This window comes from Eptesicus fuscus, chromosome 6 (assembly GCF_027574615.1).
Source record: "Eptesicus fuscus isolate TK198812 chromosome 6, DD_ASM_mEF_20220401, whole genome shotgun sequence".
Lineage (NCBI taxonomy): Eukaryota > Metazoa > Chordata > Mammalia > Chiroptera > Vespertilionidae > Eptesicus > Eptesicus fuscus.
This window is the reverse complement of record NC_072478.1, coordinates 70025456-70046439: the sequence shown is the minus strand read 5'-3', so window position 1 is coordinate 70046439 and position 20984 is coordinate 70025456. Positions and strand designations below refer to the sequence as shown.

The 20984-nt window shown below is 49.8% G+C and overlaps 1 protein-coding gene across 5 annotated transcripts in view; it reads right to left on the bottom strand.

The window, feature by feature from the left end:
• Positions 1-513: 513 nt before the first annotated feature.
• FAM193B (family with sequence similarity 193 member B) overlaps positions 514-20984 on the bottom strand; it is a 33591-nt gene continuing 13120 nt past the window's right edge. Inside the window, exons 2-10 of one of the 5 annotated variants that reach the window (XM_028149706.2) lie at positions 18461-18703; positions 17429-17660; positions 15949-16324; positions 11245-11446; positions 10113-10352; positions 2701-3724; positions 2492-2567; positions 1580-1677; positions 514-908 (exon numbers count right to left, since the gene is read on the bottom strand). In XM_028149706.2, the coding sequence (XP_028005507.2) occupies positions 1581-1677; positions 2492-2567; positions 2701-3724; positions 10113-10352; positions 11245-11446; positions 15949-16324; positions 17429-17660; positions 18461-18703 (2490 nt within the window). In that variant the 3' untranslated portion in view covers positions 514-908; position 1580. The remainder of the gene's footprint in view (positions 909-1579; positions 1678-2491; positions 2568-2700; positions 3725-10112; positions 10353-11244; positions 11447-15948; positions 16325-17428; positions 17661-18460; positions 18704-20984) is intronic. The other 4 variants (XM_028149710.2, XM_028149718.2, XM_028149726.2 and 1 more) reach the window with 4 other exon arrangements.

Genomic DNA, 20984 nt, shown 5'->3' with positions numbered 1-20984 from the left:
TCAGATCCAATTTATAAAAACTCCATCTACTCCCCCGCCCCCCCTCCCTCCTGCAAACTGTCCCTGACAACCTCAAACACCCAGGCTACAGGTGCACCCTCCATAAAGGCCTCAAGCTTTCCCCAAGCCCCTTCTCACATCAGCTATCCACAGACCAAGTCCCATTCCTCCCATTCACCCATCTTACAGGGGAGAAACAGACAGTGTGGGGAAGGGGCTACTCCTATACAAGGCCTCACAACAGGAGGAAAGGGCACAGAGATCTGTGCTTTAACCCTAGTCAGCCAGACTGAGTTCACTAGTCACTTTCTTGTCTTAGCTTTAGTTTCATCTATAAACTTCCCACTTAATAGTCCCACTTAGAACAGATGCAAGAATTAAGTGGAAACATTGCCAAGCCATTGATAACACAGTACATACCTAACATGGTTAGTGACTAAGGCAGACCCCATGCTTGTGATTATATGCCTCACCTCACCCCTGACCCAGGCTAGCAAAAGACCAACACACCGATTCTGTGTCCAAATGTTGTTTTATCTTTCGGCAGGAAAGATCTTCACAGTATCAAAAGTAAGGAATTAAAAAACAACAAACAAACAAAAACAAAAAAACCAAACACAAAATGAGCAGTGTTGGGCCAGCAGTACCATCAGCCCCTGGCCCACAGGCCAGCCCAGCCTCCGGGCTCTGAATATGGAGGCTGCATAGCACCAGGAGGCGGCTCTGTGGAGGTCCTGAGGGGTCCCAGCCAGGCAGGGCATCCGCTCAGCTTTTGGTTGGTCCAGGATGGTGGGGAGCAAGGAGGGTCTTGGGCAGGTGGGTGGGGATATGGAGGAAGAAGAAACTGTAGACCTTCAGCTGGCAGTTGGGGGTCTCAGGACACCTGAAGAAACTGGACCCAGCAGGGGCTGAGAAAACAGAAGAGCATGACAACATGGTGAGCAGTAGCCTTCCCATGCCACCATGCCATGGGTCCAAGGTGGAGGGAGGAACAGTTGCCTCCTACTTTTGCTCCCACAGACTTCCTCAATCACCTCTAGCAGAGGATGAAAATTAAAACCCTGCCAGGAAACAGAGCCCCAGTTCTGTTCATCAGCATGTGAAATGTCATCCTAGATCTCAAGGAATGTGGGACCATCCCTAAGGAGCTCATGGCCCTCTATGGCAGGCAGCACACCCTTCCCCCAGGCCAATGTGGAGCAAGTGCTCTGGCATGTGCTCTCGTGGGTACAGGCAGGGGAGACACTGCCTCTGCGCTCAGACGCCTGCTCTGGAGGATAAAGGTCAAAGGAGATGGGGGGAGGGAGCATCTTTTGTCTTGGAAAAGAGATCTCACAGGAGGGCCTGGCCCAGGGAGGAGCAATATAAGGACAGTCCTAGGGAAAACGGTTGCAGAATAGACAGGGCTTGTGCCTCTGGAGAGCATAGCCCGTTGGGCTGTCACTGTGGAGGTGCAGGGGCCAGGATACCAAGCCCCCAGTCCAATTCCCTGTGCCTCAGAGCATGAAATGTTCTGGTGGTGACAGAAGCTGGCAGAGCATCAGGAGAGGGTGCACGCGACACTTGGGGGTTTGTATACCTCACTGAGCTGTGCTGGGAGTGGTTTTCTTGAGGCTGAAGTTGGTCCAGTTCACAGCAACTTTCTGACGTGTTTGCTTTGCAGAATCCAAACAGAATCTGTCAGGTTTGGGGGATGACACAGAAGAAGCACAATCAAAGATTCCCCTGCCTACTGAACCCCTCCTAGACCCGTGTGTTCTGGTCACTAAAGCAGCGAGGTCAGCTCTACACAACCTCTCCAGCTCCTGGGCGTTAGGGTCTTGCAGGTATGGTAGTTGTGCTGGCTGGGGGCTATCAGGATGGAACACCCACAAGCCCAGGGGACAAGATATGAAGAGAGTTGACACTGCCTTAGTATATGACGCCCTCCTCACCCTGTATTTTACTCTAGCTATGCTGGGCTGCCTTCCATTCCCCTAAGGACATGTTTCTTTCACCCTCAAATCTCTGTATGTGCTGACTCCACTGTCACAAATATCCTTGTTTTCCTTGGCCCACTCATTCCTATTCCTCAAGTTTCAGCTTGGTTATCACCTCTTCTGGGAGGGCTGCTCTGGCTGCCCCCACCACTCACTCCTGTAGCAGCACTTATTGCCAGACGGTGGGTTTATGCTCTCTCCCCACCTTGACTGTTTAATTCACCTCTGCCCCAGAGCTCAGTCCAGGCAGAGTAGAGGAAGTACAAGTGAATAAACAAAGTGAATGAAGCCGGAAAAAGGCCTGGTTCTTGGGATCTGACACGAACACCTTCTTCATTCAGTCCCTTGCAGCTTGCTAGATGCCCCATCCTGCCAGGTGGCTTCTTTAGTGTGGAGACTGTGGGGAAAGCCAGGAGGGCTGGAGAGGCTTTTCATCCCAGGGCTCAGGGCTGAGGGAGGCCCTTTCTTAAAGGCCTGGGTGCGGGCGGGACAGCAGGAGGCCCCACACCTACCTCTTGAAGTATTCCACCTCCCGGTCAGTCTCATCCATCTCCACCCCATCCATGTCCTTGGGCAGGAACACATCGTCTAGGAAGACACAGCCAGGAGGGCTCAGTGCCCACAGCCAGGCCTCTGGGTCAGTGCTGCCCACACACGAGGACTGCCCTCCACCCCGTGGGCTGGCAGGGTGGGGGCCAGCCACTGTTCCTGGTGCACTCACCCAAGGAGGAGGCCGACTTTTCCTGCTTGTTGCGGCTTCGGCGGCTGCGGCCCTTGCCCTGCGGCAAGCTCTGTGGCCTTGCTGGGCCTGAGGGCTGCACAAACTCCTGTTGCAGAGGTCGTGCCTTGGCCTCACCTGGCCAGTTTCGCCAAGAGCTGCCCTTCTCCTTGTCAGCTTTTGGGCTGCTAGCCCAGCCTGGTTCTGGCCGGTTTCCTGGGCTCCCCTCTCCGGCCTCAGCACAGCAGCCCACTTTGGGAGGTTCCAGGGTCTTGCCTGGCTGCTTGGGGCTGGAGGTCTGGCCCTTAGCACCGGGAGCCTCCAGGCTGGCTGAGGACCTGGGGGCTAGAGTCGCCTCACTCTTCTTAGCCTGACCACCCTGTCTCTTGCCTTTCCGCGGCTTCCCACCTGAGGCCACAGGGTCAGGCAGCTCCTGCTTGCTACTAGGGACTTCCTTTGGGTTTGGCTCCTCAGAGCTGGTGTTGCCTGGCTTGGGTGTTTTGACCCAGATCACCCGGGACAGGTTGGGCACGGTGTTGAGTCTCCTCACTAGCCCATTCTCTGGGATGATACCAGGAGGAGGGCCCCTCACCTCTGTCCATAGTGGTTGGGGGCTTCTCATTTCTGCCCACTGTGGGGCTGACTCGCTTGGAGCTTGTAACATGTGGTTCTGAGGGGAGCCCAAAGTCAAAGGGGACAGGTCAAGGTTGATGTCAGGCCGGTGCCCTGAGGAGCCACTGAGGTTCAAGGGGGGTAGACTCTGGGTCTCTGGCTCAGCAGCCCTCTCCTTAGAGAAGCCATTGCTGTCCATGCTGAGCTCACACACACTGAAGCTGGCACGGATGGAGTCCTTGACAGTGTTCTTGATCTCCTGCAGACGGCTGCTCAGGAAGCTGTTGACCCGATCCAGCTCCTGGTCAGGCCACTCCAAAAACCTCTCCCTGGCAGGCCTCAGCTCCTGGCTTCCAGAAACACCACGATTCACCTGCTTTAGAGATTCTGCTGCCAACTGGGCTTTCTCCTTTTCCTGCCAATACAAGAGGCAGTTTCAGCAGGGGCCTGGCAGCTACCAGGCACAACATGACACTTGACACACCAGCCTGGGCCCAGCTCTGCCACTGATTGGCTAGAAGCAGGACCTCGAAATCCTGGCCTGCTTTCCCACCCTGCAGGAGTAAAGATGAAGTGCAATCAGACAGGTATACATCCTGGGGGTGGAGGCAGTTAGACCCAGAGGGCAAGGTTTTTACAGCTTGTTCACCCAGAACCCCAGTGTCAGTCCTAGGGCCTAAGAAGGCTGGACTCAAAGGGGTAGGAACATAGTTCACTGAATCTTGCCTTCCAGGCCTGAGCTTGAGCAATCCACTTATTTGCTGAGTCTCAATGGACTCATGTGCAAAATGAGGACAATAATTTTGGAATCAAGACCAAAGTGGGGACAGATGTGAGGAAGATAGCTGTTATAGAGGCATTCCTTCCAATTCTGCAGGTTGTAGGGGAAAAAAGCTATGCCATCATACGGATCTTTCAGGAAGGAACATGTGGGGCTGTGAGACTGACATGGTAGATCAGACTGCTTTGGGTGGTCAAGAATGTGTGCCCTCCCGATGCTGTATACAGGTGCCACTGAAGAGGGCCAAGCTTCCATAGGAAGGCCACTCACTGCTCAGTTGGCCTCAAATAATCAAGACCACACCTAAAATGTGCCCCACAGCATACAATGGACAGCCCCATGGGGCCCCTAGGGCAAGATGTAAAAGTAGCCCCTTTGCCCAGGTGAGGCCCAGGGGGCTCAGGGAGGCTAGACCCTGCCAATAGGTGCTGACAGAGCCAGATCTGGAGAGTGAAAAGGAAAGTATGTGAGCTTTCACCCCACCTCTCTGCCCAAACTCAAAGCACCAGCAGAACCAATGAGGCTTTTACAGGAAGATAGGAGACAGATGTCAAAGGCTTATGGAAAGGTGGTGGACAGGTATTGTGCCAGGGGCTGAATGACTTCCACAATTTCACATATTTCCAGGTGATTTGGGACTAAAGGGGAAGAAACAGAAAAAGGAAAGTGGGGACATGCCACCACCTCAGAGTCAACTTAAAGAGGGTGACCCTGTGCCCCAACGGGCACACATTTATTTATTTATTCTCTCATCTTATTTGAACAGTGACCCCACAACTAACTAGGACCACAACCGTGGGACCTTGGACAAATCACTTATTTTCTTTGAACCTTATTATCCCCATTTGTAAACTTGGGAGAAAAATTACCTACTTAAACTTAATAGGGTTGCTATGAGGACACCTGAGAGGGTGTGTGTCCCTCTCCCTGGGCACAAGTAAAGCTGCACACCTTGACAACGGTGGTGCTCAGATGAGGGAGTAGCTCAACCTGGAGGATTGTTTCCAGTATGTATCATGGAGTTCAAAGCCATGGGGGATGCACAAAGGATTGGAAAGCCCTTCTCTTCACTCCTGCCCTACACCAGAACACCTTTGCTTTTGTTAAAAACTGAGTTCTGGGGAAGGGGGGTGAGGAAGAAAGAGGAGGATATAGAGGGGATAAATGGTGATGGAAAGAGACTTGACTTGGGGTGGTGAACACACAATACAGTGTACAGGATTATGTGTTGTGGAATTGAGCACCTGAAACCTATATAATTTAGTTAATCAGCGTCACCCCAATAAATTCAATAAAAAGAAAAAAAGAGAAAGAAACTGAGTTCCTTTTCATTTTCAGAATAGTTAGTTCTGCTGCTAAACAAAAATGTCTGAAAATTGGTGTAGAGGGAGTGATACGGAACCGCATACAATTTGGTACTGAGAAGCGGAAAACACATTTTCTGCTGGACACCATGAGCTCACAGGCTGTCTCATTTAATCCTCACAACTGCCCTTGTTGCATCATTGTCCTCAATTTACAGATGAGGGCACTTGACTTTGGAAAGAATAAGGAACTGGCTCAAGGTTACATGGCTAGTAAGTGGCAGAGTTGAGACAGCACATCCAGCTGAGATCTGCAGTTCTTGTGTTTTTTCAGTCCTGTTTGACAATCATTTCATGACCATCGACTCTGAGGCACTAGACTGGGCTCTGAGAATACAGTTGTGCAGAAGAGAGTCTCTGCTTGTTGACTTGATGTGCTTAGAGAGATGGACACACAGCAAACAGGCTGTTTAATTCTGAGTGACAGTGACTTTCTGAGTAACAGTGACAAGAGCTATGGGGAAAAAAGCACAGGGTGCTCTAGGAACCCAGACTGGGCCATCAGGGAATGCTTTCCAGGGGCAGTGGTATCTCCCTGAGCATGAAGGTGAGGAGGATTATCCTGGAGTGAGACAAGCACTGTCCTGACAGAAGACAAGCAGAAAGGCTGGGAAATTGAAAAACCCAAAATCTTTAGGGAGTGCAAACCACTCAGAGGTACAGCTGGAGCCCAGATTTCTTTTGGGGGTAGGTAGGGTGGAGCTGGGCAGGAAGGCCAGAGGGAAAGAGGTGAAGCTGGCAAGCTAAGCAGGGGCTAGATCCTGAAGAGTCCTGGAGGCCATGCTTGAGTTTGGGTTCGATCCTGCGGCCACATTCAGCCATTTTTAAGTAGTGACAACAGGTGGAGAGAAGTGGATGGTTTGAGCTACTTGGGAGGTAGCATGGCCAGGACTCTCAGTGATGGGTGGGGAGAATGAGATGAGTCACGAAAACAACCCTGACAACCACCTTTCTGACACAGCGGCTACAATGACCAATTGTTCACTGTGCTGAACCTTTTCTGTGCATCACTCCATTTCATCCTTGCAATAATCTGAGTTAGGTTCTACTGTTCTTCTCATTTTTTTGATGAAGAAACTGAGGCTGGAAGGTTAAGTGATTTGCCCAAGGTCATACAGCAAGGGTGGCAGAGCCAGGTTTCAAACTGAGGTCCAATTCCAAGGCCCACTGCCCTCAATCACCACAATGCATTCCTCCCAAGATGGCACCCAGGTTCTGATTCAGGCAGCTGGGTGGAGAGTGGTGCATCCAACTAAACAGACAATGGAGGAGGAGGAGCAGGCCTCTTGGAGAAAGATAGGCTGTTTTGGATGTACTGAGTTTTAGTACCTGTGGAATGTCGTGAGGAGGTGCCTGGTAGCAGTAGTGGACATCAGTGTGAAGTGCAGGGGGAAACAAGTGTCCAGACCATACAGGGAGGCAACACTATCTAGATGGCTTCTCTTTCCCAGGGATGTGTCCTCAAGCAGGAAGGTCAGATAGAAGAAGAGGAGCTCACAAAGAAGACAGAAAAGAGGGCAGAGAGGAAGGTGGCAAATGTGGTGAATTTGGCATTCCCATTGTCCTTTCCTGTACCCTCCCCCACAACTGAGAATGGAGGTGCCAAAGAAAAGAATGTTTGAAGAGGAGAACAAACACAAAATGTGAGATGTTGCCTAGTGGACAAAGAAGATGGAACAGTAAAGTGTGACTATTTGGCAACAAAGAAGTCACTGGTAGCTCTCTGGTGGGGTGGGGGTGGAAAAGAGGTTGTAGTGAGATGGGAGAAGTAAAGACAGTGAATACAGAGAATATTTTTTAAGAGATTTGGCTATGATGAGAGGAAAGAGATGAATGGGGTGAGACAGGCTGTATGCTCAAGGAACAGTTTGCTTTCAAAAAGGAGTACTGGGGGTACTCTTCCCCCTCCCGTGGGAGTCTGTTCTGTGGGACCCTTTCCCCTTCTCCATGTGGGAGTCTGTGCTGTGAGATTCTTTCCCATTCCCCACATGGGAATCTGTACTTGTTCTTCAAAAAATTTCCACCTTTGCTATACCAAAAAAAAAAGAAAAAAGAAAAGAAAAAAAAGAATACTGTGCACAGCAGAATGCTGATGGGCAAGAGCCCAGAGGAGAGGCTGCAGGCGCAGGACAGGAAGTCGATGGTAGCCTGAAGAGGCAAGAAAGGACTGCATGGGCCTTAGCTAGAAAAAAGGGTAACTCATCCTCATTATAAGTTACCCTGGGGCAGTAAGATGTTGAGAGCATGCCTGTCCACTGGCCTTGGTGAAACAGGAAATAAGGTTATTTGCCAAAAAAATAAGGTGTGGGTGGGGAAAACCTGGAAGTTAGAGAAGAATGGAGGTCTGATAAAGGGGCTGTGATGAATGAAGTGATCAGAAGTAAGAAAAGCAGAGGCCTGCTAGGCAATGTAGGGGGCTCAGAGTGGAAGACCATGCAGCCCTGGTGCCACAGACAGATTCGAGTCAGTGCTCTCCTTGAGATGGACTGGGTTCAAACCCAGGGCTGCGGTTTTTCTGAGTGAATGTTAATGGAAGGACAATGGGACAAGGAATTGAGAGTATTGTTAAGAGAGTGAGTAAATGATCTCACCTGGTCTGGAAAGGGGAGAATGGGGTTAAGTGACAGTCTTCGGTGGATAAAGAGGAGTGGCTGGGAGACTGCAGATGACAAAGGCAGGGGTCAGTTCCAAAGGAGCAGGGGAGAGAGTCATGGTCTGGAAATGATCTAAGGAGACAGAAACTCACTTGGCTTTATTTGTCTCCCGTGGCGGGACAGAATGAGCACTCTATTGGATGACTACTAGGGAAAGCTGTGTTTTCGGTGAATAGACAGGTTGTAAGGCTAGGAGATAGGTGGAAGGACATGGGGAGGAGGCTCACATATAAAAAGATAATGACCATGATGGCCTATCACATGGCATTGCAATTGGCTGCTTCCACTGTATCCTGGTCTCTACTGTGCAGTGAGTTTTTGAGTAAGTGACTAGTGTGTGATAAATGGCAGACTAGAGAGATATGCAAGGTGTAGCAGGAGTACAGTAGAAGAAGTTACCTGAGCAAGGCTGCAAGAGAGGAGACATCTGAATTGAGCTTGGAAGGAAGTGGTCAGGGGAGAGAAGAGAGCATTATTAGCGAAGGAAAAAGAATGTGTGGCACACAGATTTATGAAAAGCACACAAGGCCTAGGAACTGCAAAATGTGCCCACTGATACCTAACTGCCTTAAAGAGGCCTAGAAAGGACAAAGAGGCCGGGCTGCCCACAGGACACTTCTGGCCAGGCAATGCTGGATAGGAGGGAGAAAGTGCTGACACGTTCTGAAGGCAGTGGTGGGACCCCGCTCCAGGGTGCAGGACAAAGGTCCTGGTTTGTCCTTTGGGTTGGAAAAAGATGGAGAACCACTGTTGCTTTCCAGAATACCAGGGCTGTTTGACCACCCATGACCTGGAGCCAGCTGGTTGTCAAACCCAATCTCCTCAGCTGCTGGGCTCTCAAGTATGGCACCGTGCAGATGCAGCCGGGAGTAGGCAGGCAAAAAGGTAATGAGGCGGCAGGGGACCAGCCATCAAGCCCTAGGGCTCGCCTGGCATCAGGGCTGCCCGGGAAAAACTCACTGGCCTCAGCTTAGGTCATTCCCATGGCTTCAATCACATGTCCACGTTGGCAACTCCCAGCCCCACACCTCCATCTCCACTTGGATGTCTCGTGAGAACCTCTGAGGTAACATGCCCCAGATGAATTCCTGTCTTCTGCCAATCCCATCCCTGCTCAGTGAAAGGCACACCATTCTACCAGTCACCTAAGCAAACACTTGGGAAACATCCCTAACTCCTTTATCTCTCTGTCTTGCAATCAAATCACCAAACCCTGTCACTGCTGCTTCCTCTGAAAATACACCTCTCGTCCAGTCCCACCATCAACCATCTGTACTCTGGCTCTCGGCTTTCTGATCTTGAGTATCACTTCACCAGGCTATCTTCCATATTGCCACACAATAATCTTGGAACACAGAATCGACCAAGTGTTCTTTGATTAAAGCCCTCCAGTGACTCCCCTCAACTGCAGGATCAAGCCTTGTAGGCCCTTCCTCACCTCCACTGTCTGTCCTTCCTCTCCTGTTTGAGTCCTGGCTGTACTACTGCTGTGAAAGTGTTATGCCCGCTGCCAGGAGGGCCCTCCTGATGAGTTTGTATTCACTCCCTGTGACTCAGTTCCAGAGTCAGCCTCTTGGTATGGCCATTTCCAGCAAGCCCAAGCAGGATGGGGGGCTTCCGTCATCCCAGTATGTGTCACACACTAATGTGCTCGCCAAGTTTTGTGTCTGTCTCTCCACTGGACCAAGCTTCTCCAGGGAAAGAACTTAACAAATGCTTTGTTTTTGCTGAATGATTAAGTGATTGACTGACTAAATCAAGTCCTGGGCCTGAAAGAATCCAGCAAGCTGCTTCTGAGGCCAGGACTTTTTTATCCTCCAGTCACTGGCCCCCAGTCTCCCTGACCCTGATGCCTCCCAAACTCATTCAGACCTTCCCAGAGCAGTGAGCCACGCCAAGGTCCTTGGCAGCCAGCAGTATTCATGCCCCAGAGTCCTGGGGGTTGGGGCAAGGGATTCCTCGGGAAGAAGAGGTGATAGAGCTGGGCTCCCCCCCCACACCCACCTTCTTTTTCAGCTTGTGCCGGGCCCGCTTGGCGGCCCTGGCGCTGTTGGGGACTTTGGGCTCCGTGCTGTTGATGAATTCCAGCAGCTCATCCACATCTCGGTGGTCCACGGCGGGCTCCCCAGGGATCCCGCCCAGGGCGCCCCCCTTCATGGGCAGCTCCTCTTTCCGCCTGGTCAGCCTTGAACGGAGCTTCTCTCGGATCTCGGTATAATTCCGACTCGTCGGGGCAGCGGGTGGCTGGGGGAGGGGGAGGTGCTGACATTACACCCTGGGCCTGGGAAGCCCGTAGGACTCCCACCCGCTGGCACCAAACATGTGGTAAGAAGCGAGACAACTGTTCTTCCTACCAGAGCCACAGAGGCCAAATGGCTTCACCTCAGCCAGACGGCGGGAGGAGGGAGTAGGAGATATGTGACAGCATTGGGAGCACACTGGCATGGGAGCCAGGAAAGCAGGTTTGAGCCCAGGCTTTGTCACTTGGAAGATGTATGACCTTGGGCAGGTCACTGAGTCTTGTGAGCCTCAATTTTGTCATCTCTAAAATGAGGATAACACCTAGCTGAAAGGTGACTAGCAATGTAATTACTTTCATTTCTTCTGTTCTCAACTGCTCTCCCCTAGTCAGCGGCCCCTTCCTCTTCACCTTAGAAGACTTCTGAACTGCTTCCTCCCCTTGTCCAGAGACAGCATGTATTCTGCTCTGTGCCTTCTTCCTGGCACCATCTGCGCACATGGCCTGTCCCTCAGCTGGCTCTCACACTTGGGGGACTGAGAGCCTTTGCTTCCATTCTGCCTTCATTGCACAAGTGTTCACTTCTCTGTGATTATGCCATACACAAAGTCATCAGAATTATAGCTTTCCTCTCTGCCATTTCCTTTCCTTTTGCGTAAGGAAAAAATAAAGTCATCTTAAGAGAAACCACGAAAATAGCAAAGTTAGCAAAATGTTTAAAAATCCCTACCTCACCAATTTGCTGTAAGGATCAAGTGAGCAGACACAGGTGCAAGGACTCACAGGGTCCCAGTGAGGTTACTATCCCCTTGAGCAAGGGGTTTCTGGGGAGAGCAGGCACTCCCCTGGCTCACCTTGGCTGGCCCCTAGCCCTCAGGTATGGGCAGGTTCACTCACCGCATTGTGGCCGAAGAACTCACAGTAGCAGCAGTCACAGAACTTCCCATCTCTCTGGTGTGTGGAGGACGAGGTGCAGGAGCTACGCTCTGAGCTGCTGTCCTCTTCCTCGCCTAGCCCCTCATCTGCCTCGCAGGGCTGGGGCAGTTGACAGGCCAGGCCACTATGTGTAAACTTGTGCCCCTTGCACCCGGGGTCTCTGCTGATGGGGGAGAAAGACAGGCCCAAAGGTGAGAGAGGGCATGGCAGGAGCAGGCTACAACAGGGACCTGGAGAAGCAGCCCCACCATCAATGTCCTGACTGCCCTTAAGCTGCCTCATCCCACGAAGGTCAAGGCAGTCATGCTGCATCGATGCCCCTCATAATTACAGGGCTAACACCCTCGTTGTCCCTTAGGGCCTAGCTCAATGGCACTATTCTGGAAAGGTCCCCAATGCCTCTCCTGGCCACACCCACCATGTGACCCTCCCGGACTCTGTCTCCATCCTACCATCTATCACACTTTGCTATAGCGATCTATTTGTCTCAGATTAACTGTGCACTCTCCAAAGGCAGGGACTATGCCACTTCTATTTTTGGGTCCCAGCGTATAGCGTAAAAGCTTTGCACACAGTAAGTTCTCAGCAAGTAGGAATCTGAACAAATTAGTGGGCTGATGGCTCCCCGGGAGTATCCAAAGGAGGTTAACAGGGTAAGTCTCCTTTCACTCTCTAAGATCTTATGCCCGAGTCTGCACCAGTAGGCAAACCTGCCTTAGCCATTGGGCCTCGAGGTTAGGAAAGCAAATGGGCCTTGTGGGCAATAGACTCCAAGAACTTGTTTGTGCCAGGTACTGTATTCAACATATTATTTCTAACTACCACCCCCACAAGGTGTGCAAAATAGGTGTTGCAGTGGAGGAGACAGGCTCAGAGTGCTTCCCTGCTTTGCTCATGGAGTGGCCAGGACTCAGCCTGTGACTGTGCGCAAAGTTCATGCTCTCCCACTGCACTGCTGACTCTGGATTTCAGGGCATCTTATAATACAGACTGGCATCAGCAGTGGGAGCCAGGTGGAAGGGCAAGGCAAGGGGTCGGGAAGAGGCTTGGCTCCAGGGCAGGTTAGTCCCATGGGTGGAAAAAGAGAAGCATGAGCTATTATCAGCGGTGCTTAGAGAAACTTAATCCAAATTGACCACTCTTCAGCTACTACATTAGCAAAATTATAATGCTCAGTACCCCTGAGAATATGGAGAGATCAGCACTCTAATATTGGTGCCATGGAATTATGGAGAGCTTTTTGGAAAGCAGTTTTTCAGTGTATTGAAAACCCTTCTTAAAAAAACAAAACCAGCCCTACCCAGTTTGGTTCAGTGGATAGAGTGTCAGCCTGTGGACTGAAGGGTCTTGGGTTCGATTCCGGTCAAGGGCACATGCTCAGGTTGAGGGCTCGATCCCCAGTAGGGGTGTGCAGGAGGCAGCCGATCAATGATTTTCTCATCATTGATGTTTCTATCTCTCTCCCTCTCCCTTCCTCTCTGAAATAAAAAAGAAAAAAGAAAAAAAAAAAGACATCCTGACATCCTTTAAACTGAGAATTTTTTTTCATTCTGAGAGTTCTATTCCAAGGAGAAAAATCCAAGTCAGAAAAAGCTTTAGGCAAAGGCATCTTTAGAGATATTACTTATAATATTAAAATGTTGGGGAAGCCCTAGCCAGTTTGGCTCAATGGATAGAACGTTGGTCTGCGTACTGAGGGGTCCTAGGTTCGATTCTCGTCAAAGGGCACATGCCCGGGTTGTGGCTCAATCCCCAGTGTGGGGTGTGCAGGAGGCAGCTGATCGATGACTCTCTCTCATCACTGATGTTTCTTTTTTTTTTTTTTTTTAAATATTTTATTGCCGAAACCGGTTTGGCTCAGTGGATAGAGCGTTGGTCTGCAGACTGAAGGGTCCCAGGTTCGATTCCGGTCAAGGGCATGTACATTGGTTGCGAGCACATCCCCAGTAGGGGGTGTGCAGGAGGCAGCTGGTCGATGTTTCTCTCTCATCGATGTTTCTAGCTCTCTATCCCTCTCCCTTCCTCTCTGTAAAAAATCAATAAAATATATTTTTAAAAATTCAATATAAAGAAAAAATTAAAAATACATATATGTATTTTATTGATTTTTTTACAGAGAAGAAGGGAGAGGGAGAGAGAGTTAGAAACATCGATGAGAGAGAAACATCAATCAGCTGCCTCCCGCACACCCCCCACTGGGGATGTGCCCGCAACCAAGGTATATGCCCTAGACCAGAATCTAACCTGGGACCCTTGAGTCCACAGGCCAACGCTCTATCCACTGAGCCAAACTGGTTAGGGCTCATCACTGATGTTTCTATCTCTCTCCATCTCTCTGAAATCAATAAAAAAATATATATTAAAAAATGAAAATAAAAATGTTTGGGAAAAAATGTTGGAATGACCTAAATATTCAGTGACTAGAGAATGGTAAAGTGCTCTGTGGAGAATATCCTCCCATCCATGAAGCTGAGTCTCAGAAGACCACACAGGAGGCTAAAAAATGCTAAGTGAAACTGCTGACCATACAGATATCATAAACGCATGTGGGAGAGACAAGGAGGGAAAATTGCTAAGAGTGGTGGGATTTTAGAGTGGGCAACTACAAATGTATATATAATAAACACAGATCTGACTTATAATAAAAAATAGACCTCTATCTTCTCCAAAGAACTGTATCTTTCAAATATCCTATATAATAAAGAGGTAATATGAAAATTGACCGTCACGCCCTCGCACAAGATGGCTGCCCCAATGTGGTTTCTAGATGGCCGCCCCCATGTGGTCACAAAATGGCCTCCACAAGATGGCCAGCAGGGGAGGGCAGTTGTGGGCAATCAGGCCAGCAGGGGAGGGCAGTTGGCGGGGGGGGACCAGGCCTGCAGAGGAGGGCTGTTGGGGGCTACCAGGCCTGCAGGGGAGGGCAGCTGGGGGCGACTAGGCCTGCAGGGGAGGGCAGTTGGGGGCAATTGGGCCAGCAGGGGAGCAGTTAGGCATCGATCAGGCTGGCAGGGGAGTGGTTAGGGGGCAATCAGGCTGGCAGGCAGAAGCAGTTAGGGGCAATCAGGCAGGCAGGTGAGCAGTTGGGAGCCAGCAGTCCCGGATTGTGACAGGGAAGTCAGTCGGACATCCCCCAAGGGGTCCCAGATTGGAGAGGGTGCAGGCTGGGCTGAAGGACCCGCCCCCCCCCCGCCCCAGTGCACGAATTTTGTGCACCAGGCCTCTGGTATCCTACCTAATAATAGACAAATGCAAATTGACCGCACCTTCGCTATGCCCAAGCCACGCCCACCAGCCAAAGCCATGCCCACCAGCCAATCAGGGCAAGTATGCAAATTACATGACCAATATGGCAGTTAATTTGCATACGCTGAGGGAGGGAGGAGTGAAGACTGAAGACAACTTAAGGAAAAGCAGAAAGCAAGGTGGCTGCCAGAGGGAAAGCCCAGGCAGGGCGGGGCGGGGCAGAGCGCGGAAGGCGGCAGTGGCGCCTGAGTGTAGGCACTGCGGCTGCAACGGTGCCAGCAGCGGCAGCGCATGCGGCCACAGAGGCCGCTTGCAGGATTTTTCCTGCAAATGGGCTACTAGTATTAATATAACCTTTCTCAATAACTAGAGTTACTTTAGGACTCTACCTTAAGAACACGATTCCCAACTCAAACACAGATTTGGGTGCAAGGATGCTTATAACAGCCTTGTTTATAATGGTTTAAGAACTGGAAATGCCTAAATGTCCAGGGGTAAGAGAATGATAAAAACAAATTATGCTAGAGCTATACAATGAGATATTAAGTGGCCACTGAAAAGTGTTTAGAAGAATTTTTAACTGGAGAAATCATCAATGGTATAATGTTAAAAAAAAAAAAAATTACACAAAAATGTATAGTGTCCTGGCCAGGTAGCTCAGTTGGTTAGAGCATCATCCCGATACACCAAGGTTGCAGGTTCAATCCTCAAGTCAGGGCACATACTAGAATCAACAAACGAATGAATAAATAAGTGTAACAACAACTCGTTGACTCTCTCTCTCTCTCTCTCTAAAATCAATTTTTAAAAAAGTATATCGAAGAGAGACCTAATTATGCTACATAGAGAAACATCAGGAAGACTATACTGCAGCATTAGAAATTTATCTTTTGATTGAGGATATTTTTTCTTTATAGATATTTCTAAATTTTTCCAATTTTTTTTCTAGTTAATCCTCACATGAGGATATTTTTCCCATTGCTTTTCAGAGAGAGTGGAAGGGAGGGAGAAAGGGGAAAGAGGGAGAGGGGGAAGGGAAGGCAGGAAGGGGGAAAGGGAGAAACATCGATGTGAGAGACAGACTGACTGGTTGCCTCCCACACACACCCCAATTGTGCCCTGGGGCAGGGAGTGAACCTGCAACCCAGGTACGTGCCCTTGATTGTGAATCAAACCCTCAACCCTTTGGTGTGAGGGCCAATGCTCTAGTCACAGAACACCACCAGCCAGGGCAATTTTCCCAAGTTTTTATAAAATAACAAATACGTATTTCTTTTATAATTGTAAAAACTATGAAAAAACAACAACCATAAACAGAGTCTACCCTTTAAGTTCCACCCCAACGGTAGCCTTTGCAAAGTTTTCCAAAACTCTAAGCCCAAGTCAGCAAGGAGTTTGTCCTTCAGGCCACTCACTCACCTGTGAGTGTTAAGAAGCTGCTGTGAGCCTGGTGGTGGGAGCAGAGGCCCACTGCAGTGCCCGCTACAGGGGTGGCTGCACCCCGAGAAAGAAGGAGGCATCTTCAGGAGTGGCATGCTGGTGGAAGGCAGGTGGGGGCTCTGACATGCCCCTGGGGTGTGTGGGGCGGCAGCAGCAGCAACAGGGCATTCTGAAACCTGCGTAGGGAATGGTGCTGTGGGGGAGGTGGGCAGCAGGTGTGGGTGGGATGGTGAGCCAAAGGATCCAGAGTGAGATGGGATCAGTGACACTGGCTGTGGATGGTGGCCAGTGGGGCTGTTGGGTGGAGCAGTGAGGTCTGAGTGCCGGCGGTGCTCCGAGATGGGGAAAACCTCACCTGTGGACAAATGGGGGAGAAAGGTGTCAAGACCTCTGGGAGGAAAACCCAAGGACCCGCTGCCCCAGCACCCTGCTTACTGCGAACAGAGGGACATATTTGAGCACAGTACCTCAGCACAGTAAACCCATGAGCTTTTGGGAATGTCTAGCAGTGCCACCTTGGGCTGGAGAGGTTTCTCTGAAGGCAGCAGCTCGGCTGGACAAGCTTGAGAAGCCCAGGCCTGAGGGAGAAGGCATCAGGAATGCCAGCCCCAGGGAAGGCCATACACCTCTACTGTGGCATAAGCAGGGAAACGTATTCTGTCTGTCAAGGTATCTCTAAGACCTGCCTGCTCAGGTACTTCTCAGACCCAGGGCAGGATCTGCAGGAGCCAGCAGAGCAGCAGGCTGAGATTCTGTCTCTGGGCCATGAGGAGTAAGACTCTCCAGTGGCCCCAGATATCAGAGAAGTAAAAAATAGGCTGACATGACTTTGGTTTATGCACCAAAATAACTGGAAATATGTACTGCTCAACTCTCACAGTTGAGGGACAGCACCCCTCTGAAGAACTCAGCCACTCCACTTACAAGTAGACAGTAATTCCATATTAACACAGTACATCAATAAGCCATGATTTTTTTCTTTTGGTCTCTGAGGATTGCCTCAGGGTCTAAAGAAGGCATATAGGGCTACAAAATAGGCTAATAATCATGGCAGCTTGCAGTGTCATCCTCTTGCGGATAGAAGTGCGGCCTTTTATACCCACCCCATACGTGGAGAAAAGGGGGCCAAAGGAGACCAAGGCACCCAAGTCCTCTGTGCTGCAGTAGGGTCAGGTGTTCTGTGATTTAGGTCCTAATGCCCTAAGGGCCCTCCTAGACTCCATCAGTGCCCACCAGGTCCCCTTCTGGCTCTAATGGGAACAGCTACCAGAGCCAATGACAGCAGTGTTTTTTAGCTTCAGAGTCCTGAGGAAAGGAGTGCCCCTCTGCTTCCATTAGAATAGCTCTACCTTTACTTAATTTAATAACTGATCTTCTGGTTTGTTTGAACAAAGTGGTTAGAAAAACACAGCTGTCTACATTTCTGAGGCCTGTCTCTTTCCCGAGCTGGGACACTCACCGGGGATGGAAGGAGGACTCCCAAGTGAGCTGCCTGGAACGGTCCCGCTGGAGTGTGGGGAGTTCCAGAGGCCCGAGAGCTTATGTGCTGACAGGAACGAGCTGGGATCCCAGTCCCCTGAGTTTCCATGGCAGGATGAGGACGAGGATGAGGATGATGAAGAGGATGACGAAGAGGAATGAGATTCACCCCCACAAGACTGTGATTTGCAGGATGTGTGTGACAAGGATATCTGGAGAAGAGGTAAGAAAGAGGCTCATGATGAAACAGCAAACATCAGAGCCAATCCTCGGCTGCCTAAGCTTACCCAGGAGAGCTTCCTCCTCTAGGCCAAAGCACAATCCCCACAGCTCCAGGTGCAAGGGCAAACGAGGGCCAAGTTGCTCCCCGTGGGCTGTGCTGCTCCCAGTGAAATAAAGTGTGTGGATGCTGGTGAGAGACTTGGGGGGAGGGGAGGGATCAGAGAATGTCTGTCAACTGTGGGCCTTTGGGGAGTCCAGAGAGCTACCAAGGAGAGAAGGGTCATTAAGTCAGGAGTCCTGGGTAAAATAGAGGGGCTGGAGGGGAATAAGAAACAAGGATGGTCTGACTGCTATGATTCAGGAGATTGGAGCCTTAGATGGCTCCCAGCATCTCGGAGGCCTTCTGAGGCACACTATAGACCCTCAAACTGACCTCTGCCATCTATGCCATACTGGTTGGCTTTCAAGCTGCCACAGAGCTGAAGGCAGCATGGCCACATGGAAAGAGCAGGGTCCCTATCTATCAATTCCTATGAGCTGGCCCTCACATTGTACACAGACTCTCCTCAGGGGCCAGTGGGCTGCCTTAAGCCTCTCTCTTCTTCCCTGCCATGTGAACCTAAGCCACTAATGCTATGTGGGTACAGCCCAGCAGTCTCTCAGCACCTGGGCATAAGGGACATCCGAGGAAAGCCACCTGAGAGGACAGGGAAGGAACAGTTCAACAGCCTGACTTCTTTGGGCAGGCAGCCCTCCTGTACTCAGGAACCCCTTCACAGTGGTTACCTACCGCCACTGCATGCTCTCGACCTGTCTGCCTTTCATCTTCCTCCATGCTCCTTCGGCAACTCTGGCAGACCCATAGAGGCATCTCGCCTAGGAGATTCTTGACGAGCTTTGGCATGAAGTCAGGGGGCAGCTTCTCACCCTGCAACACCAGTCCGTTTTGGGAAGGGCCTTCTTCCCAGCCTTTGCGTTCCCGATGACACAGCAAGCAACAAGTCTGCACAGACTGGCTGGAGGTGGGGGGAACCTGTCCAACAGACAGAAACAGGGTTTCCCAGGAGGGGAAAGGCTGCTTAGAAATAATATTAGCAATACTAATAATGTCACTTATTATGTGCCATGCACTGGGTTCGGCACTTTACATAATTTTAGGCACTGTAACAGCTCTGCAAAGTAGGTGTTACTATTCCCATTTTTAAAGATGAAGAAACAGATTTTAAGAAGTTAAATAAGTTGCCAAATGTTGCAGAGCTAGTGAGTGGTTGAACTAGGATTTAAATCTCAGTGAGGGTGACTCCAAAGCTCATGCTCAAATGCCTTAATGTCCCGATGTCCCCAAGTCTTGAAGTTTAAAGAGAAGATGGCCCTTCCTTCTCTGAGATGTCTGAGAGAGGCCACAATCCTTGTATTGTCTGTGCAGTCTACAGACCAATGCCATCTGGAAGGAAAGAATATTTCAGGTAATACAACATGTGGGTTTCCTGAAGAGCTATGTAATTCCATTAGGACCACAGCAGCATTTTGGAGGAAGGGTTTGTATAGCTAGTCAAAAGGCATCAACTGAATTGAAAACGGAGCTGGAAGGGAAGGTAAGGCAGACCCCTGGTGCTTCTGAGAGGCAAAGGTGTGGTGAAAAGAACCTGAGCTGTGGAGGTCAGACCGACATGTACTCTAACACCTGCCTGACCACATTAGCTGGGTGACCTTGGGCAAGTTATTTAACCTCTCAAGCTCCATTTCCTACCTACCTTGCAGAGTTGTGAGGCTCAATGCATAAACAGGGCAAGTGCCTAGCCCTGTGCATACCCATAGGATAGTCCCAATACATAGTAATTCTTATCTGGACTTTTCTTTTTCCCTTCTAGGAGAACTTGACATATGTATACAGGTTTTCTTTCACATTGAGGGGTACTGACTAGGAGGCTAATTGGATTTAATGACCCTAATTAATGGCTTTCCTATGTCCTACAACTTTGTAGTCCCCTCTCACTCTGACATTGGGCGTGGTCATGTCACTTTCTTTGGCCCATAGGATATTAGCAAATGTGCTGCTGGCATAAGCTTGAAAAATGAATGCATTTCTACTTGTTTCCTTGCATGGCTGGGCTTGCTCGCTCCTGCACCTCTGCCATGTCATAAGCATGATCAGGCTAGCTGTTGGAGGGACGTGAGGGACATGTGAAGAAAACTGAGTCTTTCTAGACAATTGGTTAGCAGATCAGATACATGAGTGAGCACAGCTGAGATCAGCCAAGCTGGCTCCAATCTGCAGAAATACCCAGTTAACCCATATATTCATGAGAAGTAATAGATGACATTGCTTTAAGCCACAATGTTCTGGGATGGTTTGTTACATGCAACTGTTAATGGATAACCTTCCAAACTTACCCACCACTAGGTAACAGGTGTTTGCAGAGGCCAAGCAGAGGAATAATAAACATTATCATTCTCAACCTACCAGTAAAATTAATGCCATCATCTTTTTCTTTTTAAAATATATTTGTATTGATTTCAGAGCAGAACAGAGAGGAAGAGAGGGATAGAAATATCAATGATGAGAGAGAATCATTGATTGGCTGCCTCCTGCATGCCCCACACTGAAAATCTAGCCGGCAATCCGGGCATGTGCCCTGACCAGGAATTGAACCGTGACCTTCTGGTGCATAGGTTGACACTGAGCCATGTCGGCTGGGCAATGCCATCATCTTTTTCAAATAAAATCACTTTTTAAAAAAAATATATTTTATTGATTTTTTACAGAGAGGAAGGGAGAGGGATAGAGAGAAACATCGATCAGCTGCCTCCTGCACACCCCCTACTGGGGATGTGCCCGCAACCAAGGTACATACCCTTGACCAGGATCGAACCTGGGACCCTTCAGTCCCCAGGCTGATGCTCTATCCACTGAGCCAAACCGGTTAGGGCTAAAATCACCTTCTTAGAGTAAGATGGAATCAGAGTATCCTTAAATCTGTCATATTACAATTACACTGACTTTGGTCCCTAGGGAAGAATAGGGACCAAACAGTAGTACCAGGGACATAAGGAAACATTTTGGGAAGTACAAGGACCTTTGAAAAGAGTACCAGAGGCACAGAAACCTTACATGTGAAACTCATATGAGATATTAAGAGCCTACACGGTCTCTGCCAAGGAAACATTTTAGTGAGCAAGGCAGCTGCTCAGTAGCAATTACAACAAGGTACAGCCTCCTGGAACCCACTGGTGGTATCTCATGGAAAGGGTGGAAGGTGTATAGAGGAGAATGCTGATCAGAGAAATTAAGGCAAAGAAGACCTTTTTGCGAA